Below are 26,342 nucleotides of genomic sequence, written 5' to 3' on the forward strand. Positions count from 1 at the left end.
CGCTAGCGGGGTCTGTGGAGGGGCTGAGCCTCTCCGCGCCTCGGTGTCCCGGCGGCGCCTGCAGGGGGCGCTGCGGGCCGGGCCCGGGTCAGCTCCGCCGAGCTGCTGCCTGAGGGGAGCTGCGGCGGCCTCCGCGGGGCTGTGCCCCGGCAGCGGCAGGCTCCAAACCCTGCTCTGCCCTCCCTCACCATCTTGGTTCTGTTGGGCGCGTGTGTGACATCGAAGGAAAGCGGCCCATGGAAAAGCACCGCGGGTGCTGGTTGACAGCTGGGCAGACATGAGCCAGGATGTGCCCAGGTGGCCAAGGCGGCCAACGGCTTCCTGGCCTGTATCAGCAATGGTGTGGCCAGCAGGACCAGGACAGTGGTTGTGCCCCTGTACTCAGCACTGGTGAGGTCACACCTCGAGTGCTGTGTCCAGCTCTGGGCCCCTCACTGCAGGAAGGACACTGAGGGGCTGGAGTGAGTCCAGAGAAGGACAAAGAAGAGCTGGAGAAGGGTCTGGAGCACGAGTCCTGTGAGGAGCAGCTGAGGGAGCTGAAGGTGTTTAGCCTGGAGAAGAGGTGTTTCAGGGGAGGCTTTTTGGCTTTCTACAGCTCCCTGAAAGGAGGTTGTAGCCAGGTGGGGGTCAGCCTTTCTTTCCAGGCAGCTAATGGTAGGACAAGAGGACATGGCTTCCTTCAAGCTGCTCCAGGGCAGGCTTAGGTTGGACATTCGGAGGGATTTTTGTCACAGAAAGGGATATTAGACATCGGAATGGACTGCCCAGGGAGGTGGTAGAGTCCCTGGGTATTTAAGAAAGGACTGGATGTGGGACTTAGTGTCATGGTCTAATTGATGTGGTGGTGTTCACTCATAGGTTGGACTTGATGAACTCAGAGGTCTTTTCCAACATAATTATTTGTGTGATTGTGTTCAGAGAGCTGCCAGGGAGTACAAGGGTAGGAGAGCAGCCTGCCACAGTGCTGGGACCCATCGTGTCCCCTTACAACCTGTTCAGGCAGTGGGACCAAGGCTCCCTTTGGGGAGCCTTGGGCACGCTGTGGCATTGCCAGTTTAAACACAAGGCTTTGGGTCAGGTGATGGGTCAGGGATGCAAGTAAAAGGGGGAATAAGAATCGAGTGTGCTGAAAAAAGGATGAAAGTATTGCCTAAAGCTGGCAAAAAGGCTTGAATTCAAAGGCAGGCCCAATGTAATGAGGCTGTTGTGGTTTATTCCACAAAGAAGTAAGAGGGTTTCTAAACCTTGGCTTTTATTACTCCAAGTTACTGCTATTCTCTTTTCCCTAATGCTAATGTTTATTAACAAATGTAGTTAAGCAAATTTCTTTCTGGAGAGAGGAAGGGAAAAGGCAACAGGAGATCTTGCTTGCTTCACTTGCTGGAGTATGTTATGATAGCACAGTGATGAAAGTGACACAAGAATTTGGGTGGAGTAGGATAAAGTAGAACATTTCAGATGAAGATTATAACCTGCCTGTATGGGAAAGCATAAATGGGACATTCTTGGAAGGAAGACATATTTGCCCTTGGCAGAACTGTGTCTCCACAATTCTGAATGTTCAAAATGAATGCTCAGTGACCATTAAATGAAAATAATAAAAACGGAAGAAACAGGACAAAGTTTTGGGCTTGTTTACCAAAGTGATATTTTTGGGTGCAGCCTGTCACTTCACAATAAAAATAAGGAATTATTTGAGGAACATACAGTTTTAATGCACTTGAAATTAAGATATTACCACCCCCACCTCTCTGACTATAAATTTTAGGAGGAAAAAGAAAAAAGCCAAACATGATTATGAAAGACATGAGAGATTTTCAAAAATTACGTGTATTGTGCACAAGAACTCTGAATATGTTTAATTAAATTACTGGAAAATGTAATTTAGTGGGTAGGCTAGAATGCAATCAGAAACACGTCAGCATAAACTCCTGTAAAAGGAGAGAAGATGTATTCTGGTATTTCAGAAACACAGAAGTAGCTGTGCAGCACAAAACTGATATGGAGTCTCCCAAGCTGAATCGAGCTTTTCATTTTTGATCCTAATACCCAAGAAAACATGCATGAAGCGTGCAAAAATCCCCAACAACCAGTCTGTGAATTTCCTAATTTTGATTGTCTCCCTAATTGCACTTAATATTTTTGCTGTACTTGCATTGCTATTATGAAATTGGTTTCAATAAACAATAAAAACTCATGTGGATCTTTTTAAATTCATCCTCTGTGGCTTTGTGTAGCTCACCCTTGTGCTAAACAGTGAAAGCATATAATTCATCACAGCAACGCTGGCAGAGAATCATTGATGTCCTTCAAAAAGATCCAGGGAATGACAAAGACGGAATAATTTTATTGCTTGCAAGTGGAGGAAATGTATTGCTTGTATCTGGCAGCAAGCCAGGCCAGAATCTGAGATGCAGTTGCTGCTGTAAATAGGATGAAAGGAATTCATAATCCATCTCCATGCCCACCGTAGCTAGGAAAATTGTAAGCAGAAAAAGCAATTAAAAAAACAAACAAACATGAGAAAGCATTAAAATACGTGGGAGAGACCTTTTTTTTGTGTTGATAATTTTTAGACTAATTGCCATGGCTAACCATTTGACGCCTTGTTAGTGACTAAGTAATCATTACCTGCTGAATTACTGAATATGGGTAACATAGGTATTGAATTTAGGCAGTGTGTATGTGTAATCCAGGTATTGAATACAAGTACTGAGTGATAATGGATACAGGCCTCTTGTTCACAACAAATGACATCCGATTTCTTTATCAAATGCTCCATCTAGAATAATGCAAGCAGACTTGAATCAGCTGCTGAGCTGGAGTAAATTCAGATATTGTGAAATTTTGGCATAAGGATTAATTGATAGAAATTTGTATAATAATGTATTTTAGATATTGTCCTAACAACCAAACAGTTGATACACAGCAGATAATTGATGGTGCTGTATTACACGTTCCCTTGGACAGGACAAATAGATGTATCACCCGAGAATGAAATAAAGTTTTGCAGTTTTCTTCAGTCTCTGTAAAGCAAGTCCGATGTCTTAACTGCTTGCTTCATTGGGAAGGTTGTTTAAACAGAGTATTTAATTCAAGAGCTGGAGGGAGAAGGTTCAGAAGGAACAGCCCTAGCCTTGGAGCTTAACTGAGGGGAGGGATGCTCTAGAGAGGGGGGTGGAAACCTTCAAATACTACATCAGGTCATAATGTCACAGTTTGCTACTTCCAGAGGTTCCAAAAGGGATAAAGCCACCAGGCTTATTCAGATGAGTGAAACCTGTGCTCATTTAATTGTTGTACATAAATACTGATGGGAAATCCCTGACGCATAGAAAAAATGCTATTGATTTCCACTGCACTATAGAAATAGCTGAGGCAAACAGGGTGGGAACTGTTACAATAACTACACCTAATGTGATTGTTGGAAGAATCCCTGAATTGACAGAACAAAGATGATGTTCAGATACGAAAAGGGAATATCTTTCTAGTGTTGCTTTCAATACCACAAGTTCTATAAGAAATGGGGACTTAAAGAACACATGGTCATACAAATGAGGGAGCCAAAGTGATGTGCTGCTTGCTTTAACCAGAGTACATGATATGAAAATTCACTGTGAGATTCAGACTTACACATTCAGTTTCTGCAAAAGATCAAAGGCTGGTTAAAACTATCAGACAAGATATGAGGTACCAAAGAAGACCCCTTTTGGCTCCTTCAGCCTCTGCATTTTCTGATGTTTTCCCCCAGAATAGGCCATGTGATACTGCCTTGTACATGCATAAACCTTTATAAACATCTCCCTGCATATATACCAAAGGTAGTACCTTTCATACACGCTTGCAAAAACATCTCTTTTTGGAATTGAGGGGTTTGTACTATAGAGGTTTTGGTTCAAAGCAGGTCTGGGTGGCCAGGAGTGCTTGTTCAGTGTCCAGTAGCAAGGGAGATATTTAGGAATAGAATCATAGAATCATTTAGTTTGGAAAAGACCTTTAAGATTGCTAAGTTCCCCCATAATTTATTCCTTCTGTCCACTGCTATATGAGGTGAGTAAGGTCTCTGTATTAGAGCATGAACATGGACATAACTAGGGTCCAGCTGAAGGTTTTTTCTTAATAAATGTTGGCATATTGTCCTGAATACAGCATGCGTTGTGTACGATCACACACTTCCCTTTGCTCTCAGCTCTCTGCAATCATATAATCAAAATATTTCAAATTGTAATGCAAATAAATGTCAGTCTGTTTTGACATCATAAATATTCATGGTCTCCTTGTACTTTTTAATGCATGTGTCAAAATAAGCTGTGGTTTTGTTGGAGGCCAGCTGCTTTTCTTACTGCATGCTCACCTACCTTGAGAAATCAAAAGCCCAAGATCACTTTCAGAGCTTACCTCCCATGTCCTGGGCTCTGAAGTGACCCAAGACCTCTCCACTGTTTCTTTTCACAAGTGCTCCTGAGTCATCTGCTGAGAAGCGACAGCTCACCTTTGACAACTTAGTGTTATAACTCTTTGAAAGAATGTCTTTTGGTGTCACTTCTCATACTATGACTTCTTTCAACCCCCTCAAGAGGATTTTCTTGAGCATTCTCTGACCGTGGTGGTATTGGAGCTGTTTTGGTGCTCCTGACACCCCTTTTGTGTCTCTGACAGGCACCGGAGAAAGGGCTTCCGTGAACTCAGCTGAATTTGAGGAAGTATAAAAGAAGCACATTGTTCATGGGGATTTGTTTTTAACAATACAAATTTCCAAGTCTGTGAAATATTGAAATATTAAAGGGCAGATATAGTGCAGTGAAAGAAATATTTATGTATACTTCACAGCACTAGGTGATTTCAGAGGTTTTACAAATTTATCAGAATTCTTTGTGTTAGTATACCTGCTTGGATTTTGAGCTCACAGCTGCCTTGTGGAGAAACACTAAGTGAATAACATAAAGTGATTGCTGGTGAATCACAGGAATACAATTTACAATGAGATAACACTTCTACATAATAAAATAAGGTACTCCTTTACTATAATGTGAAGCTTTAACTGCTCATATTGTGAATGCAGGTGTGTTTTAGCAGGGACACAAATTAAAACAAGGTAATTATTGCCAGTGGTCTAGCAACAAGTGTTTTAGAAGTTATTTAAATGACAAAAAAGCCCAGTAAAGCCTGGGAAGGTGGAGGAGATGCTGAGCAAAGAAGTATTGAATGTCAGATTAGGAAAAAAAAAAAAATTATTTGAAGGAGACATTTCAGCTAATGACATCTTTCTCTGGAAGACATGTGCTACTGGGAGGAAAATTTCACACATATTATTCAGAATCTGGCAGTTTTATGTTAAATACTGCATTTGTTCTTGGAAGGTTTTAGTAACATTTTTCCAGAAAACCGCTATTTGAAGGACAAACGATATCTGTGGACTTGTTTCTGTTGCTTTTTCATAATCCGCAATTTCATATTAACAATATGTAAATTAGCCTTTGACAAAAAAAAGAAAGCAGTGATCAAATAATTTTGAAAAATTCTTTAATCATAAGCAATGTTTGTTGCTTTTGAATATCCATCTCTTTTGGCTTTAAAATTTATTCTTATTGGTAGGATAGAAAATGAATTTTCTTCTGTCTCTGTACAGTTTCGTGATATACATTATGTTGTAGAGGAATGAGGTCAAATGCATCCTTGATACCAGCAAAAAGAATGGATGTTATATCAAGATAAATTTGGCTCAGCGTTCAATGTTAACTGCTTTGAAAACAGTTTTATTGCTTCAGTTACACAGAAAAATTATCCCCTTAAAAAGAAATCTTTATTCAGAAGATAGACACATCTTGATTTGTATTGTTAAATCTAGAAAGAGGTCTGAACAACTCACACCACTTCTAGACAACTAATCATGTCATCAAATTCTCTTTGTTTTTATTTTTTTTAATGAAAAATGGAATCTTCCACTTCCCATGTGGAAGAAGTGCCAGCATGTCATCCCACAGTCTTGTGTATCATAGATTTTGGGCAAGTAGGAGGTAGGGATTTAAACCCATTCATAGAGGAGAGTTGGAACTTGGGTCCTTGGATTTTTGGATGTGCCCTAAGTAAAATTTGTTTGTGTAGGTAGACTGAAATTATCCATGAGATATGCATCCAGAGCTGCCCATCGCTGTGAAGGTTCAGATGCCTCTGACCTGAACATGTGTCTTGGGCACTTTGGGCACCACTGTGTAGTACAGCAGCTTGGTGACAGCAGTTTCGACTTCATATCCTTGATTTGTTAAAATCCTATGAAGGGTGCATTTGAGCCTTTACACCTTGTAGTGCATAAACTCCTGCAATATATTAATCAGTTTACTGGAATTCTCCTTATTAGTATTAAATAACACTGGCATCAGTCATCCTTGTGGGTCCCTTCCAACTCAGGATGTTCTATGATTCAATGAATATCCTTTTTGTCTTCTCAGGATTTGAAGTAGTTTAACTCCCCTCCTACTCCCCCTTCCCAAATGCTAGAATATTATACTATTCATGTTGTGCCTCTATACTGTTCCATACTGTGCTTCAAGGATGCTTAGACTGATGAAGACTTCTTTCCGGATGTTTTTTCCCCTTCTGTTTTATAATCAAAACTGTCGATCCTCTTCTAAGACCTAGTAACTAACTGTGTAGCTGTCAGAAAAGCAAGGACAGTGACTGAACTAACCTGAACTGCAGGGGAGGGATGTTTCATATAGTCAAAGAAAAATCCTGGGTCTGCTCAGACAGATTGAAGGACTGCACATGGGATGTTTACAAAAGCTAATGCTGGTTTCGAGGGTCTAGTCCTCTGACAACTCATACCATCAATGAAAAAGGAGATATGTCCATCCAAACAAAGTGGATGAAATAGGCTTTACTCTCACTTGCCTTATCTTTTTCTGGTCACCGTGTGGTTAAAGTAATAAAAAACTGATAAGAAGTATTGATCGTTGGAGATTTAGTCCAGTTCATTCCCTGGATACTGCCAGGAGATAACAGTTTGGAGAGAAAAGTGGCATCATATCTCTCTGTGCCACAAGTGAAACCTGTCAGCTGAAATAACGTAGGTGGTTGTGGTGTCCACACTTGGAGAAAGGTGTTGAAAAACTAAAAGCTTCACATACTGATTTCAAGAATCACCAGGGTCCCATAAAACTCAGTGTTACAGGGAGAGACACCCAAGAGAAGATTCAATACCAATAAAGGTGGAGAGATTGTTTGATGGTGAGCTCTATTGTTCCTCTTGGTAGAGGACTTTTAGTCCAGAGGTAAAAAGGTGTAATGAACTTTAGTGGTGAGAAGCTGGTACTAGTTCCAAGCAAGAAAATGCACATTTTTTAGTAGTGGAAGGAAGTGCTTCTACCCAGATGAATTGGAATGGGAGAGATGTGGGAGTTTTAAGTTATTTTATATTTAATTAGGTTTTAAGGCCTCAGCTGCCTGCTGAAGAGCCCACAGAAGGAGGTGAGTGGCTGTATGTCAGGTATTCTGGGGTAAATCTGTTTTTTTGAATCAAACTCATCTTCACTCGTGGCTGTAGCTGTCCTTTCAGGGAAGTGGGAAGTTTATAATGATAAATTACCCTTACAATGTTTGGCAGAGCTGGGGGGTTGTATCCTCAATGCCGTGAAAGTACGACCTGTAAGACCTGATTGACACTGACTACCTGTCCCTTGGTGAAATAATTATGACTAAAGCAGGCTGGAGGGGTTCTCAAAGGCAGGATGTTGAAATTAGCTAATCTCATGGTTTTAACTGGATCCCAGCTCCAAGGTCACTTCCAATCTGGAACAGCTTCAACACTGACAAGGAAAGCTGGGTACCCGTGCCAGGGAGATAATTAGGTACAGATAGGTTGAACATGCAGGTGAGGTTGTGCTGGATGTGTGAGGTATGCACATTAACACAAGTCAGCAGTGCACTCTTGCAACAAATGCCACCTGGGGCTGCGAGGGGGAGTGCTGTCAGCTGGGGAGGGAAGGGATCTTTCCTTCTGTTCAGCGCTGGTGACACACTTTGGGAATGCTGGGACCAGTTCAGGACACCAGTTCAGTAGAAGGAAGACATGGATATGCTGGAGTGGGTCGAGTGAAGGACCATGAAGGGATTGAGGCATCTGGTGTATGAGAGGCTGTAAATACCTGATGAAGGGAGTAAAGGCAAAGAAATCAGATGCTTCTCAGTGATGCTCAGTGGCAGATGCCCAGTACAAGAAACAATGGACACACTTTGAAATACAGACACTTCCATTTAAACATAAGAAAATACTTGTAGTGGTGCAGGCAATCAAAGACAAGAAATTTACCCAGGGAGGTTGAGGAATCTCCATCCTTGAAGATGCTTTAAAATGTGATTGGACATGGTCCTGAACAACCTACCCTAGCTGACCCTGCTTGAGCAGGTTGGTATTGGCTCAGACAATATCGAGAGGTCCCTGGAATTCATTGATTCTGCAATTCCAGAATACATATTATGGACAAGGAATGCTAGAGCTGATGACACTGGTCCTACTTAGACACTGTGTCATGTAAATTCTCGTGTGTGCATATCTCATGTATGTAGGTTTTGATTAGGACTTTTAGTGTGGCATCATCAGTCAACTGCTATTGATTAACTCCTTTACTTCTTATGAACTTCTTTTTGCATGCCCTAGTGCATTTTAGGACTCAATTCTAGATCTAGATATTTGGTTCTGGTTTTGGTTTTCAAGTGCATGAGCTTGAATTTGTGATGACATTTGAATTAACAAAACTGGACAATTTTTTAATCTCAACAACTGATCAGCGAGTCTGTATAATGGAATGGTTATCTTTATTGTTTTTCACATTAGCAGCAATTTATGTGTCATAGTGCAAATTTTATGTACAGAGATGCAGTTCTCATTAAGGGCATTGATAAATGTATTGAAAAAATTCGTACCCAAAAGATTCTTCCATAAGTTTGAAAAATATGCAATCCCTTGAAATGAAAACACTTCAGCTATAGTGTATTTTTATGACCTAGTTGTTAACCAGTTTTAAAAATTGATATGTAATATGCTACATTGATTTTGTTTATAGTTGTTTTATAATGCAAGATTGTGTCAAATATTTGGCAAAGACACCATTTCAGCCACAATCTTCATTATCAGTCTAATGCTTAATCTCATTAAAACAGTATCAAATTTGTTTGACAGTCTGGGTTCTTGGGAAATTGTGTCGACTGACGTTAATAAACCCATAATCCGTTAATTCCTTCATTAGTATCCCATATCAGCATTTCTATTCGTTTGCTTGATGACACTTGCTAGCTAAAGCTGCCTGTAGGTACCCAAGCGATTATATTTATTGCCTGAAAAGGCTGGTTCAACTTTTTCTATACAAGGTCTGAAATTCAAATTGCCGCGGTGCCATTGCCAAGGGCCCAGTCAGCAGAAGCACAGGATTGCCTAGCAGGACATTTTGTTTTCGGTTTCTTAACCCCTCTCCACGTCCTTAAAGGCGGAAGGTTTTTGTGGCTCGCCCCGGAGCTGCGGTGCCCGGTCCCGGCGGGGCGGCGGGCGCAATAGCGCGGCCATGCTCTAGATGGGGCTTCAGCACCGGCGGAGGCAGCGAATAAAACCGGCCCTGAAAGGAGATGGAGGGGTGGAAACAGCGTCGTCCCGCCTTTAAATACGTCCTTCTTCCTTTCATCCAATTGCCCTTTTTTTACAAAGGCTCGCTGGTAACTAGAGGCATCCCTCAAGGGTGGAGCCAGTGTTGTTTAATGTCTTTATTATTGAGCTGGCCAAGGGATGGAGTTTGTTGGGGCTTTGGGTACATATTCCCATTCCTGAGGTTTGGCTTTTGGGCTGGGGGCTCGTTCCGTGCCTGTGCAGAGAAAAGAGTGGCCTCTGGGGACCGGGGGAGCTCTCCAAAGTGCTGTGGTGGGGATGCAGCCGGACCAACCCTTGCCATCGGCAGCTGCTTTCAGCTGCTGTCTTGTGCCAAGGGCACTGCCCTGCAGACGGGACCTCAGCTCAGGCACAGCAGCACCGTGGCTGTGGAGCAGCCTGGTGGCCGCGGGGTCTGGGCTGACCCCATCGCCGTCCCAGCCCGGCCCTGCTGGTTCTGCAGGCGCTGGCCTCAGCCAGTGGGACTCTGCTGTCCCCACTGTCACCCTTGGGGACAGAGTAACCCCATGAGGCAAGTATGGGCCAGGATGCAGTTCTCCAGAAAAAGCCCTGGGGTCCTAGTGATGAACATGACTCGGCAATGTGTCTTGGGATCTCCAGTACAAGAAAAAACATGTAAAACCTGGATTGAATCTTGTAAAGGACCACCAAGCCAGTGAGAAGCTGGAACACAGGATATTCAAGGTGAAGCTGAGGCTGCTCGGTTTGCTCAGCCTGCAGAAGAGATGCTTCAGGGAGAAGTTAGTGCTGTCTGCTGGGGGGGTGTGGGAAAGATTGATCCACTCTCTTCCCAAAGTGCCCTGTGGAAGGATGAGAAGCAGCTGAATGCACATTGCAACACGGGGAATTCTGACCAGATGGTAGGAAAAATTTGTTCACCATGAGGGTGGTCAAACATTGAAGAAGGATGCCCAGAAAGGTTTTGGAGTCTTCAGCTTTGGCTATATTAACTGGATGCAGCCCCAGGCAACCTAGTGTAGTTGTCCCTTTGAGCAGCTTGTCTGTCTGATGGCCTCCAGAAGTCCCTTCAAACCACCTTAGTCTGTAATGCAGTGATTCTGAAATTGTGTTGCTGTTTCCAAGCCAGGAATGTGCCCTGGCCTGTGCTGCTTCCCAAAGCATGCACAGGGATCATTGTGGAGAGTGCTAGCTGAACCATGAATGCCATGGCACTGGCTGTGGTCACATTTTCACAGGGAAGGAGACAGAGTTACAGTTCTGTAACAGTCTGAGCAAATAAACACAATTTCCTAAAATATAAATTCAGAAAATAAAAGCACCTCTTTATTTTCATGCAAATGCTGTTCATTCTGTTCATCTGATTTATTACAGTAGTTACAAATGTGAAATCCTGATCCTTCTCAGGCTGTGTTTGTGACAAGTATCATCAGTGGCTTGTACACACCAGTTCAACTAAATACAGATATCTTTTCATTAGCAGAGATAATTCCTTTGTACTTTTGTAGATTGAAACCTCTTCTCGAAATAGAAATTTCCAAACTGAACTGAAGAGTTCTTAACATTTAACTGATTTCCTGTAATAATACATTTAGCTAATTACTAATTCCTTATTCCTGTTTAGAATCCATTCATATCAAGATTTATGAGACATGATAACTTTAAGGATTGCTTAGTTTTTCATATACCAAGGACAGTATTTACTTTATACATATTTTTAAGCAGGTTTTCTGGAGAAACTGAGGAAACCGAGAATCTTTCCTGCACCTTCCAAATTCACAGTGTTGTTTCTGGGAGGAGGATGTAAGCCAAAGGAAGTGAAAATGCCCTGCCATCAGCCTTTCTCTGTTTAATCTATTAGCCACTCAGCAGTATAATGTATTATCTGTCACACAGCGATAAGCAGCTTAGCTCTCTGCGATCATATTAAATATGTTCGGTTTAGCCTAATTCTGCAGCGCTCCATGAGGAGACACCCTGATGTCCACCTGGAGTGGAGCCCTTTTGAAACCAGTTCAGCTCTGCATAGGGATGGGACCCTCCTCCATGGCTCATGGCCTTGAAAGAGAATAATCTGACCGTATTCCTTCTTTTCTAAAACCTTTTGTTCAGTTCCTGTTCATGCACTTTGAGGAATGAAATATTCAAGCGAGCCCATGCCCTAGAAAACAAAAATAACCCTATCGCAGATCATCCAGAAGTTTATAGGTTAGAACTGCTTTTTCTCATTTAACAAGCTCTGCTGAAAAATATGTTTTAAAAAGAACTCCTACCCTGCATTTCCCATACTTTAAAAGTTTATCTATTTAGTATTTTGTTAATAGTTCATTGGAAGTTTGACATCACATCTACTACCAAAATTGCCTTTAATAACTTGTAAAATTTGTGTCACCTTGAAAAAAACCCTGAAGCCTGCTGAAAGTCCTGACACTAATACATAGGTATGTATAATAATATATGACAATAATACATAGGTAAGGTAGCAGTCTTTTCCTTTTTTTGCCACCTCTCTGAGGGTGATGGGATAAACACTGTGTAATGGCAGATCCTCTCAGCTCCTTCTCCACAGTGACTCCAAGTGTTCCTGGCACGGATGCATGGACTCCTTGGCTGTTTAGGGAGCTCCATCTGCAGCTCAGTGATCACAAGCTGGATTTTAACCAATGGATATAAATAGATTCGATGGAGATGATGAATGTGATAGTCATCCCTTGACAGTCACTGCCAAGAAAACCGCAGTATTATTAAAAAATAAAAATAAAAAAAATTTGGATTTTTTTGGGGGGCAGAATGGGGACAGAATCCTGAGCTGGAAAGCAGCAGTTAAGGCAGATGTAGAACTTAAAAATAGTATAAACTGATAGTAATGTTGACTAAATATAATAAAAAATAAATACAGCACTGGCTAAAATGCAGCTCTACCAATGTTGGTGGGTGACCCTGAACTAAGAATTGGTGAATACTGCTTGTGGTAGGAAAAGTAGAATAAGCACAAGTTTCTTGCTTTTTTATCTTGACATTTATGTTCATTCTTTGCATATTTTAAAACACAATCAGAGCCCTTAGTTCATCAAAGAAAGAAACTTAAAGAAACGGCTGCTGCTCAGGCTTCTCCTTATAAATTCTAAAATTACTGTTTTAAGGGTATTGCATGTACTCCCTTTGGTGGAAAATTACATTTGACATTGGAGTTAAAGGTCATATGACTGCACACAAGATGGGTGCCAGTGCTGAGAAAACTGAATAGAGTGGTACAATTTCCACAGGATTTAAAATTAACCTCATTGGATGATTGGCTTACATTTCTAATCCGATATATCAGGCTAAATATAGACTTTGAAGACAATTTCTTTCCATGCAAATAATCACTGCAGGCTAAAAATGAGTAAAAATTTAAATGAAGAGAGAAAAATACTAAATTAAATTACAGACAAACTGCCATTTTGGTAGAATATTGACCCGAAACTGCACATACAAAAGATGCCTGCAAGAAAGAGAAGGCAAAAGGAGAAAAACATAAAGAGCAAAATTATTATGTTTGGATATATATTTATAACGGGAGATTTTCTGATACTGTCAGCAATTTTTGTCAAAGATCTACCTTCAGAGACATCACTGTTGACTTTCAAACATTTAATGTTTTATTACTGCATTTTAATCATTAACTATGAATGGTGTCCCTGAATGATCTGCAGGAGCTATGAATCATTCATTATTACTAAAACAAACTTTTTTTTCTTTCCAAAAAACAGCAAAAGGACAGCAAAACCTTTAGAAAAGAACTAATATTTTAGGAAATGCTACAAATCAGTACAGCAAAGAACTCCAAGGTCACAGAAGGAAACAGAGTGGGGAGCTGAGATTAAGACTGTATGTAGGGTTGCTTTTTTGTTGTTGTTTTTCCTCCTCTAGTCTCCTGAATTCCTGAAGAATATCAATATAATAAAATATATCATGTAGGCAGATGTAACTTGAATTTAGTAAGTCCATACTAATGTTCTGTAGATAAGAGAGATGCTTCTGTGCAAGAACCAGCTCTATGGCACTAAACCCACCTGGAAACAGTCTTTCATTTCCCATATTAAAACAAGGCATGAATTTCCATGTGACAGACAAAAAAATATTTGGTTCACTGACAAAGGTTCATATCTCTGTTGGAATTCAGCAAGTTCCAGACATAGGAGAAATAATATATCCCAGTTTACTTGGTTTTGTTTGTTAGTGTAACTTGTACCAAGAAATATAAATAGCCCTTAGTTCCTGGGGAATGGCACTGTTTTTGATCAGTCTCATGAGAAATTTGCTCTGAATACTTAAAGGTTTTATTCTTAATGCATGAATTCCAGCCTGTGAGGGAAACTATCTTCAGCCATGATCTTCATCATAACCTAGTCCCATAAAAACCATTCTCATTGGCTCAACATCTGTGTTGAACCAGATGCAATTCCACACCAAGAAGTGATGCAGCCCAGCCTTGGAAGTGGCAGCGACATGGAGACAACGTAAAGATACCATAGATAAAGCTGAATCTGAGTAAGATGGAAATACCTGTAGGTATGAAGACCATGTTTAACATTTATTTACTGTTTATCATGCTTAATGGCTACATCACAGAAAGTGACAAAATTGAAAGATCCAAAAAGAAATATTGCAAGAGAGTCTCTCAGAAGTTGCTTTCAAGAAGATGTGCAAGATGCATATGATTCTCTGATTTTCTGCCTGCTGCAGCTAGTTTCCTGTTAAAATCAGAACCAAGCCAGATTTCTCTAGGCCCATGTCTCACCACTGGGTCATGCAATAGAAGGTTTGTAAGGCTCTTGCCTTTAGTCATATTCTAAAAAGAAGTCTGTCCTGCTTTCACAATGATTCACAGTTGTCTCCCAGCCTGAATCTGCAACCAATCTTGTGGAGTATCTGTCTTTCCTACAGATAGTCCCATTTATTTCACTGAATGCTACTTCTCTGAGTGGGGTCTACTCAATGGGAATAAGAACCACAGCTGCAGGCTTCAGTGATTCAATGGGGATTTGAAGTGAAAGATTTGAACTGGCTCTGTGGGTATATGAAACAATATTTTTCACTTCTGTCAAGTCTCCCATAAGGTCTTTGCTGAACCCTTGCTAGTCTTTGAACCGCTGATGATGTGAGGAGAAACCTCTCACACTGTCCTCTAGTGCAGCCTATAATGTAGTCCAAAAATTCTGAGAATGGGTCTGTTGTATGTCCTGTTACCTAGATTCCTTTGAAAAATATTGCATCCAATTATTACACTGTTGCGTTGAGTGTAATATTCCTCAGACTTTCCTAAACTTTAGTTATCATGATTAAAAAGTTAGTGTTGAGTCAAAGTTATCTCCTGTTGTTTTAAATAGGACTGGTTGGGGGGTGGAGGAGGCTTACATGTTGAAAGTAGACATCACACATATTCACCCACTTAGGGCCTGATAGAGCTGTTATATCATATTTGTCCATTTGTGGACATATTGTGGTCAAAAGACAACTTCCTATACACAAATAAGGAAATTTAGACAAGTAAGGTTTTTTAAATACTGTAGCTTCTTTTTCAGGAGTTATCTAAGAACAGCCTATGCAGACCATGAGTAAAATAGGTTATGACCGAGACTGGTATGCTGTCAAAATATGTTTAGCAGCATAGTTACTTGGCCATACCTTCATTAGTTATTTTATATCTGCTATTCTGGAAGTAATTTTAGTTCAGTCTAGCTTCATTTAGAAAAAAATCAATGGCAGCTTTGACACGCTTACCCTTGCCATGCCATTAGCAGAGCAGCAGACTTGACCCTGCTGGCTGCATGATGTCTGTTGTTTAGTGAAATAGAAAACATATATCTTGAGAAGATAGTTTTGATGAATTGACAAAATAATATTTCTTGCAGCAAGATTAATTTTGCTAATCTCTCATAGCTTCTCACTTTGATCAAACCATGCTTGTTTTACAGATTTCCTATGAAGACCAGTTGTGTGTCTTTCATCATTATTTTCTAGTTAATTAAAAAACCCCAAACAAATGGGGCTGTATTACTTTTTGTTCTTACCATCCAATTCATGCTCTGACTAGTCTGGAAGCTGGCCTAAGCCAAGCCTTCACTGACAAAAATCATACATACCTATTGTGTCAACCAGCAGTTCTCCCAGTGGAAAATCACAGATGAAAAGAATGTCATTCTTTTTCTGCAAAGTAGATATGGTAAGATCAAACATGGCCAGGGGTAACAGTACTGAATTTTGTAGCTGACTTTTGGGAAGTGCTAAAATATTCCACTTAGCATTTTCACCACTTTACCTTTTACAGCTGAACAACAGTTGCAGGTTAATTAGCCCTCTATGGAAAAGACTACTTCCCAACTGCTGCCTCCCCAGTACCTTTATAGCAAGGGAAAATAAATCTCAGGTAGCTCTGAGACAGGGTAGCAGCTGTACCAAAGATCTGATCAGGGAAAACATTGTACAGAACACAGGACATGGAAATGCAAAATGTAACAAACTTTATTTTACAAATCTAAAAGGAATAAACAAATATTAGCAAATTTTGCAGGGTTATGCTACCAAAGAATACAAAGGCTGTGCGTGGAAGGACATGAATGATTTCTCTACCCACCACCTGACACACTGTATGGTTTCTCATTTATTTGGCTGTCTTTTTGTTTGGCTTACATTGCCTCCTACATGTTCCATTGTTCAGTGCATTAGTTGCACAGGTTGTACTTATGCAAACCTGATGATGCTACAGCAAGCATCTTGTTTCCATTCTATGTTCTCCCACTCTGAACCCACATCTCTTCAGCTTCTGGCCAGGCAGAAAAGGGTCATCTTGGTTCAAACAGCCTGTGACATTGCAATCACTTCCCATGTAGGTCAATACAGCCTGTCTGCAGCACAGGACTAATTACTGCTGTCCCTCTTTCCTTTTCTGCCTTCTCCCTCTACCAGCTTCAGCTCCCACTTGCTAGTCCCCTCTCCAGATTGGGTCATCCCCTCTCCAGTTTGGGAAACAGGACCCATGTGATTTCTCCACACTTTCATTCCCCTTGGCCCCTGTCCAAGAAGCCAACAATGCCCAATGCCAGGGCATTGCTGCCCTGGTCCAGAAGAATGCCAGCAGGTTGTCTGCAGTTGTCTGCACAGTTTCTGTGGAGTTAAATTCAGGCTACTTGTGCCTCCTGTCTGTGGGGAAGGGCTCTGTCAGCTCTGAGTCATCTTCTGCAGAGGGATGGTCTACACCTGACAGCAGACCACTGCATGTGGGGACACCTTTGGCCTCTGAGATGAGGATTAAAGGTGAGCCAAAGATTTTTTTCTATATGGTTCCTAAGGATTGTCTCAAACTTTGTGACTGATTACAGTCTTGTGTCCCCTCAGTGGGAGAGTGGCCTCCTGGTGTGGGCTTGAACCCATGCTTGAAACACAGAGCACACATAATCCTTATCCTCAAATTTACATCAGCTTTCCATGTTTGAGATGTTTCCCCACCTCTCTATTCTGCGAAACATCTAAAAAAAATTCTGAATACTATAAAAATAATAAGTATTCTTAGTTAATTTAGTGCATATATTTTAGGAAAGTTACCAAAATTCATGTACTCAACTGCTTCTTATTCTACACAAGATGACTCTCTTTTTGCCCTTGCATATGTAAATATTATGCCGACCCACTTCTGCATCCTGCAAGAAATTAGTCTTCTAAAGTGCCTTGTCAGAGTGGAACTGAACAGATATGGGGAAACAGCTGAAAAAAAGCCAAAATGAATATGGTGGTAGATTGTTTTTCCGAGGGCTTGGCAGAAGGCCCCTCCCGGAAAGGGCTGGCAGGAATGTAAGGCTCCATGGCTGCTCTTTGAGTGCACTTCACATCTTGAGTGCTTTCTAATTTAGGTTTCATTGGGAGTGCAGATGGAGAAATGAGATTTGTGGGGGCTTTCATCCCTCATCCCTTTGCAGTAATGTAGATTACTAAAGATTGTTCAAATCAGCAGAAATAGGACGTAAACTTACTGGACTTGACATTGTTGAGCCTGATTTGCTTGCAGTTTCTTGTGCTGAAAGTGTAGACAGGCTTGACACTGACTGAAACATGCCTGAATTCCTGCTCCTCAGTCAGAGCCACCACCTTCAGAAACACTTCATCTGGTTAAGACTGGATTGTTAAAGACACAAGTATAGAATGAACTCTAGAACTTTACATGATGGAGCTGGAAGTTTAAGGAATGATGTCTGATTTATACAGAACATGAAAGATGTTTTAATTTCCAGGTTTAGTTGACTGAGCAAGTCAGATGACTGACCTATATCAGATGTGGAATTTCACAGGAAAATGTTTTTTGTTTCAAAGGTCCTTAGTATTAGAAATTCAGTGAGGGGATCAAAGCAGCCACACATACTAAACCTATTCATGTTTTAACTAAAGAGCAGCAGATTGTGACTTCAGATAAAGAGCATCCACTGAGAAGAATGGACTCATCCAGCTTTGTGATTACCAAGTACATTTAGATATAAATGGCATGAAAGAAAGTTTACTTAAGATCTCTGGAATTTTCAAAAAAATTTTGTTTGTTTGGGTTTATTTTGTTCTGTCAGTTATAAAGAGATGGTACAGAAATAATTCTGAAATGAAGAACAGCTGTACCTCTCTGCTTTTCTCAACATGCCACAAATTTGTAAATGAAAGAATCAAAAGCTTTCTCAAAAATTTTCCAGCTCTGTCTCTTCCCAAGAACCTGTTTTAACACATGGGCTTTGTTGTAGCTTCAGAGTAATTCCAGTCAAAAGAGAAAGAGCTCTATCTTGGGATGTTATCTCTAAAATCTGACTGTGGGGAAAAATCAGAAATGGCCTTCACTGTGTAGCCACAGTGAAGGTTCTGGAAAGAACAGAGGCTTGGATGAGAATGAGTTTGTTATTGAGAAACATCAATGATTAATAAGACATCCAAAATAATTTTGCAAAGGATAGAGTGATCTTGACTAGGAGTTGCTTGACCTGTTGTGCATGTAGAGGAAGATTCATAAGAGTATGCACAGACCGACCACAGCTGCAGGCATTTAAGCATAACAGAGAAAATGTGTCCTGGAGGTTACTTCTGTGAATAAAATGATACCTTAAAAATACAGTGGCTTCTAGGATGTATGCAGAGAGTTGGACTCCAAGCAGCATTATCTCATGCTCTTTCAAGCTGTGTCTGGCCAAGACAGCTATCAGCCACCACACTGAGCGCCATTACTCGACAAGTGAAACAGTCCTGTACTTACATTACATTATCTTGGCCATTTTGTAAGGTTTGGAGCATTTAAGTTATCTTTCTCTAGTGTTCTGCAGTGCAAGAGCAGCTGATGATACTCTGTAGCTCTATTGAAGCTGGAGCACTGTGTCTTCTTCACCCCTTAAGTTCATTTTCTGTTCCCTAGCATGACAGTCACATTTCTACCAAAAAAAAGATTGATCTGAACTGTCAGAGCTTTTAAGGGCATCCTAAATCTGTAATTTTCAACATGTTTTGATCCTTGGAATTTTTAAAAAGTGATAAAGACCTCTTTAAAAATTTAAAGTATGTGGACTGTTGCAGAGTCTGTGAGACTTCACCGTCTCTTAGCAATGTTTCACAGAACCCAGAGAAATAATTGATTGGTACCAACAACTCACAGACCAAGAAACTTCTAAAATGCCTCAGACAGACTACTTCTTTCAGGTGGAAATAAAGCCAGCTTAACAATTTTTTCAGTCATAAAAATAATATTATGTTTCTCCTGTATTTTTATCCTATGCCTGTTGCATCTTACTGTACAATCACCATTTATCGTAACTAGAATGTTCCTTGCTCAAAGTTGTACATTTATACTTCTGTTTCCACACACTCATAAGCTTCATGTTTGTGTGTACTTTGTTACCTTAGCAGCAGTAAAGTTCTGTTTAATATTCCATGAAGGTCTGGCATAACAATGAATCATTCTGACCACGAAATCTTTAGAAACTACCCCTGCCCCCATAAATTCACATTGTCTACTCCAGTCTTCCTGTACCTCCTGTAAACATGGGAAACTGCTCATAAATCATTTTGGCAATGTTTTTAATTTATTACATTTCTTCTACTTAACTGAAAGTTCATACTATTTTGTCTTCAAGCATCCAGAACTGTACGATAGAAATGGAGTTAAAGGTGTGGCCTCAGGACATTTACCAACAGCAGCTGCAGGACAAAGAGTGATGTCCAGTCTTAACCTGTACACCACTTGAAAATGCAAAACATCACAGAGTGATGTCCAATAGGTTTTACATTCCACAGAGGAACAATGCTTAGGAGCCACATAAAGTAAGATGCTGCTCTACAAGCTTTAAAATCTTCAGCTTCTCAGTGTAATGTTTATTTTTCCTAACTTTCTGGATTACTTCCACAACCAACTAGCTTCATTGTGAGTATGGAAAAACTGGGAAAAGAGAGACATGAGAGAGATGTCTGGATTTTCAATTCCCATGTTGCATACTGATAAGAACTAGGTGCAAAATTTTTAGCCCAAAATACTATAAATATACTTAAAAAATAGAGAATTACAAGAAAATTGAAATACAGACTGAGATTTTTCAAAATCAGTTCCAAAGAGTGTTTGAAAGGATGCTTTAATTGTTGCATTCATTATCAAGTTGAATGTGGGCAAGAAGTCCTCTACTCTTTGATGGTTTCTCAAAATATGTGTGGAATAAAGATGCTGAATCTTTGGCTAAAGCTGTGCCAAGTGTGATAAAAGGAAGATCTTCATGAGCTCTGTCATGAAGACCAGTCATGACTTCAGCTCAATTTGAGTCTATCAACTCTGGTCATGAATTTAGCTGCTCAGACTGTTTTTAAGTTCAGACTAGGAACCTACCAACCTAGGTAGGAACCTGCCAAACCAAGGGCTGCAGGAACAAAAGGGAGACTGTAAAAACAATAAAAAAGAAAAATGTGCAGTGTCTTGTCTGAAATTTTTTCCCCATAGCTTTTGAGAATTTATGCCACTTATAAACACTTTGAAATGAACTGAAATGAAAGCTGTTTTTCACATGGGAAAGGAGACTGTATCTGTGGCTTTTGGAACTAACAAAATAGAGGATTCTTATAGGAAGAGTAAACAATCGTAAAAAATACTTTAGTTACTGTTGTTACCGTCCCATTAGAATTCTTAATTTTCTTGTTTCCAGTTTGTGGATTTTTTCCATATAATGCCATTGCCACATGCTTTCTCTGAGATATTGGTTATGTGTCACGGCTGTCTCTGAGATGTAGGAGCATTCTCTTCTTCTATTTAGTGAGAGATAAAGAAGTCCAGCACACTTCAGAATCACTCTTGCTACCTTTTTTCCCCCACTTTGCAGTATTTGTGAAATGTATTAGCAAGTAGGAGTTATTAATATTATAGTTTAAAATTATGTATTTGTGCTGTGAGTGAATCATATACAACCAGCTGCAGGGGGTTGCCCTGATTTTATTTGTTTCATAAAATGAGAATGTGGTCAAAACAGAATATTGAACCAAATATCTTCTAGTAGTGAGTAAACAGAGAAATAAGTAGGAAGTAAGCACCTTCATTTTTTAAAGAAAACTTTGAGAAATCCAGGAAAATTTGTTGTCAGAAATAATCCTGCAGTGTGAAAGAAATTCACTAAGGTAATGGGAACTTTCCAGCAAATTCCTATAATTACTCACCTATCACAGAATTTTAACACATTGCTTGGTGTTCTCTTACAAACCAACATAAAAACAAGTTTGTCTCCTTTGCTGCTTTCCCTGGTCGGTCAGCAGCAATTAAACAATAAACACTCGTCGTTCACCAGTTTGTGGTTCCCATAGTAAAAGTTATGCTTAAGTGAAGACAGGAGCACTGAAGCCAGAAAATCTTAACCTTTGTACCTAAGTGCACTCCAATAAAGTTTGCTTTTTTTCTTTCAAGAAGCACTCTCATGAAAGCCAAGTAATGCATACATCTCTGCAAGATTGGTACTTTAATTCTCATTTTAGGACTTTATATTCCTGATATTAAGTTCTAGTCCACAGGACAGTGAAATCAGTAGAAAGCTTTCCAATGACTCCCACAAGATAAATCAAGATCTAAGCACTGAGAGTTTTATGGCTCTTGCTAGGTATACCTTCCTCAAGAAATTCAGGATTTCAAAATAAATAATCAATATTAAAATGTACAAGTTTTAAGGATATATTTAGCAGCAAGTCGAGGTCTGTGCTTAGTTTGAACAATGGAAATTTACTGAGGGCAGTGGCAATGCAAAGGTGTCAAGGAGGATGACACAGCACACTTCATCATTGGGGTGAAACGGCATGAAGGGACAATTTAGTCAGAGGGAATGAGCAACCATCGGGCTGCACGCAGGGAAGAAAGGATGAGGATTACGATGGTAGTGGCATGTATAAGGTTGTCAGCTGTCTGATTCTTGACTTTAAATAAAGGCAGGCTGCATCCTCACAGACCCAAAAGCTGATGAGGACCGATCTCCCCGCGGTCACTTGCAGATGAGCTGACTGAGGAAGGGTTATTTGGGGTTATCTGCTTATCCTGATGATTAATAACATCTGCTCCACAGCTGACAATATTGGGCGCTGTACATCCACACCAGGGAGTGAAAAGGGGCAGCGCTGTTTAGCTCCTTTGGAATGTATGGCGTGGGACAGCCCTCTCACCCAGCGTCCTGCCTCTCCTGAGTTATCCCTGTTGCTTGCCTTGACAGGAACTCCTGTCCAGAACGGCTCATTTTCCACCTTAGCCGCAGTAAGCGGCGGCCAAGGGGCCAGACCCGGACCCAGCGGATCAGATCTGGCGGCTCCACACGGGGTAGGAGAACCAGGAGCAGCCTGAGCTGGAGCGAGGAGCAGCCCTCGTGGCATGGGGGAGCAATTTCAGGCGCCGTTCACCTCGACCAGCGGGCAGCGCACCTGGAGGCTGCCACAAGCCCCTCTCAGCCTCTCCCGGGCGGCAGCGGGCAGCCCCGGGCGCTGGGGCACGGCAGCTGGGGCGGGCAGGCTGCCGCATGCCTCCGTTCCCTCGCTTTCCTCCGGCAGCTGGGGGCGGGCAGACTCCTTCCTGGCTGCCTCCCGGCCCCGTGCTACGGCTGTGCCCGCCCGGGGAGGACTACAGCGCCCGTCGGTCCCTGCGCGTCGCCCACACACCCCCGCCTCTCGCCGCTATCGCTGCCTCCTGCCAGCCGGGAGCCGGACCCGGCTCTCCCGAGAGGGGCTGCGCTGCCGGGCAGGGCAGGGCAGGGCAGGGCAGGGCAGGGCAGGGCAGGGGTGCTGCGGGAGGCGGCCACGCTCGGGGGCGGCAGCGGCAGGGTGGAGCTGGGCGGCTCTGGCCCCGTCCCGTGCGGGGGAGCGGCTCCTCGCAGCCTCGCTGCCCCGTCCCCACCGCTCCTGTCGCCGCGGCTCATGAGGTGAAGATGGTGATCCGCGTCTTCGTCGCCTCCTCCTCGGGCTCGGTGGCGGTGAGTGGGGGCGAGCGGCGGGGAGCGGGGAGAGGAGCGCGGCCGCCGCGGGCAGGGCTCAGCCTGCGGGGCCGGGGACTCGCGGGGCTGGCAGCTCGTCCTGGCCGCGCTGCCCAGCCTGCCCTCGGCTCCGAGCCTCGCCCCGCACGGACCCCAGCCCGGCCGTGGGCTGCCCTGGGACGCGGGGCTGAATTTGCCCGGTTGCTTGTGCGATGGGGGCGGAAAAGACAACTCTCCTCCGCAAGGCTGTCGAAGCTTAACTAGTTCGTAAATTGCCTTTGGCAAACCAAGCACTCCGAAACCTTTGTAGGCGACAAATCTCGGGTGTGTTTAAATGGTCTAGGAGGTCGTTAAGTGAGGCCGAACTTTCCCTGTTGGGAGGCGATCAGAGCGGCGGTGCAGGGGAGACCATCCCGAGGGGAGCCGAGCCCGGGCAGGTGCGGTGCCTCGGTGCCTGCCACCCACGGCAGGATGAACAGATAAATACGGGGAGAGCCTAGGGACAGACTTCAGGCCACCAGCACCTCTGCATTCAGAAATATCTGGAATAGGTACAGCTCTTCTCAGACTCGATTTTGAAGGACATCACTGCGTTCTCTGTTTAATTGAAGCTTGTACATCATTCTCTTGTTAAAATGCGTGTGACCTATGAATTTCCATATTTTCATATAAAGTGACAGCTTTCTGTTAAGGAAATCTGGGCGTAAACGTCCTACTGAATTCGTTCTTTAATAAGAAACATCAAAAGGATTTAGATGTAATTGATATTCTTTATGCTTCAGCAGTGAGGGCAGCAGCACTTTCTGTGTTGCAGAAAGATGTAGCATATTCCTAACTGAAGGTTTATTGTGTATTCAGTTCCTTCAGCCTTTTACTGTGTGGATCTGGTTTTCAGTTCAGTAACATGATGACAGGTATGTGTGTGTTCTGGTATGTTTTGGCATGAAGTGTTCAAAATGCTTAGTGGCTGCATTACAGCTAATAAAAACTAATTATCCATTTCAGTAGCCGACTGAGTAAACACAGCATCCTCAGAACTCTGTAATCCGTGTCCATCAAGCATCCATAAGAGAAACATCACCTTCCCTGCATGGGCAATTGGTTCACACTGTGATAGTGTAGCGTTGCTGGTTTTAGTTTCTGTTTCATGCCCCATGGGCTGAACAGTATACATAGTTTTGTATTTTTTTTGTTTCTGTTGGAGGGGTAGAGAAGGGACGCATAGTTCACCCATCCCCATCTCCAGTTTGCAAGGAGGCTGCTGACAGGAGTTTTTGATTCTGCTCTCTCCTTACACTGTCTGCCTGCAAGGTACATATGCAGTTAGCAGAGAAATATAATCCTCATAACTATCTAGTAACCCAGCAAACCAAAACGGAGTTTGACAGTTTAAATTGCACATCAGTTCTCTTGCTGCCTTTTTTTTCTGGGTTGGATAACAAGAAGATGACAGAATATGGGTAACAGTTTGCATCCTGGTGATGGTCAACTTTCTTCATCTAGTCAGCCTAATGATGACCTAGTCATCTGAGTGTGGCCTAACCAGAGCAGAACAGATGTTCAGTCATTGAAGGAACTGTTATAAAGGGCCAGAGCTGTGACATCTCTTTTCTGTCAGTTCTTTTTTTTTTTTTTTTCATCTGTGTTATCACAGCATTTAAGAACTTTAATTATGGGCTGGGTTCCTGCTGTTCTCAGTATTGCATCATGGAGGCTTTTCTTTTTTTCTGTAGGCTTTGCAGGAGGTGTCCTTAGATCCAGGCTAAGGATGGAAGAAAATGATGAAGAAAACACTATTATTAGCTAGTTATGTGGGAATCTGCATCTGGAGAAGAAGGTGGTTACTGTATTTCATGTCTCTAAGCAGTTTTTAAGGGAAGTTTTAAACTTCTTATCATTCTTCTAGAACTAAACATCAGTGAAAGGCAAGAAAAAGTCTTTGAGTCATACATTTGTCATCTCCTCCAGCCTTCAGCACTACATCAGCTATTTTTTGGGATCCTGTGCAATTCACGAGACAGAATTATTTCCCCATCAAGAAAAATGAGTACCTCATATAGATCCTGCTCTGTCTCCTGCTAAAAATGGTGTCAGAATCCATGGTTTAATTTCTACCTGTAAGTCAACTTGAGTCAAATTGTAGGCTAGCTGCTTGTAAGCTGCTAGGCTGTTTCTCAGATTAATATCTGACCTGCTGTAATTGGCCAGAAACTTCTATATGTGATACTGACTGACAAAAAAAAAAGCAGTGCCATTGTGACATAATTATTTTTCCAATCTCTCTAGACATACTTTGTTAAGTTAATCTTTATTTTACAATGGAAAGTCCATGTAGTCTCTAGAGTAAGCTTTTGTTTTGGCAAATATAATGAGCTAAACTCTTTGTGTATGAGTCTTTTTGAAATCTTCAGAATACCCAGGTCAAATGATAGGCATGATGGCTGAAACATTCCTGAGAAATACACTGATATATATATATATATATATATATATATATATATACACACTCAGGAAAGGCTTTTAGTTTGCATAAATATAACTTCATTTAGAAACTACTAAAGCATTTATTGATCTCGATACTTGGTATAATTTGTTTTGTATTAAAGAAGATAAAAATATGTAATTGTCACACACAATTCTAAGAGTCTAGTGCATAAAACATTTTGAGAGTCATTCCAAAGAATGAGAAAAGGAAGTAATTGAAACGAATGAGGAGCCAAGAGTAATGTGAATTTTCCCTTCATTTGGTTTTGGAGTTCTCTCTGCAGCATCTTGCAAACATCAGAAAGTTCTTAGACCCTGAGAGGTTAATAGTTTGTTTGTTTAATAAAACTTGTGACTATAAATGCTTCGTGAGCTTAAAATAACTCACAGATCCCAAAATATAGTTGTTGCTTCAGTGGAAACATTGATTTTGAGTGTTTATGGAGGCTGGACGGTGGGTTTAGCCTGTAGGGACGCTGTAGAGAAGCTTCTGAGACCTTCTTGTGGGAAGGGAGGAGGGAGGCATTGTACGTGCGGGTACATTTCTAAATCACCTCGTGTTAAGCATGAATTAGGCAGATTCAATTGAATCGCAATGCGAAGCCTCTGAATAGGTAGACAGGCATGTTTCTACAAGCCTTACTGTCTCCTGCTCTTTCTGACCTGAATTTCTACTTGTGTTGGTTGCTGTGTCTCGAATTCCAAGCACTTCTTTGTAGGGCTGGGGAGGCAGGCTTTGTACTCCTCCCTGATAAGGACAATCAATG

The 26,342-nt window shown here is 41.7% G+C and overlaps 1 protein-coding gene across 1 annotated transcript in view; it reads left to right on the plus strand.

Annotated features, from left to right (window-relative positions):
* Positions 1-22,630: 22,630 nt before the first annotated feature.
* Positions 22,631-26,342, plus strand: part of SH3BGRL2 (SH3 domain binding glutamate rich protein like 2) — a 40,187-nt gene continuing 36,475 nt past the window's right edge. Inside the window, exon 1 of the mRNA XM_058836469.1 lies at positions 22,631-23,091. Within this exon, the coding sequence (XP_058692452.1) occupies positions 22,642-23,091 (450 nt within the window). The 5' untranslated portion in view covers positions 22,631-22,641. The remainder of the gene's footprint in view (positions 23,092-26,342) is intronic.

Source organism: Poecile atricapillus, chromosome 3 (genome assembly GCF_030490865.1).
Source record: "Poecile atricapillus isolate bPoeAtr1 chromosome 3, bPoeAtr1.hap1, whole genome shotgun sequence".
Lineage (NCBI taxonomy): Eukaryota > Metazoa > Chordata > Aves > Passeriformes > Paridae > Poecile > Poecile atricapillus.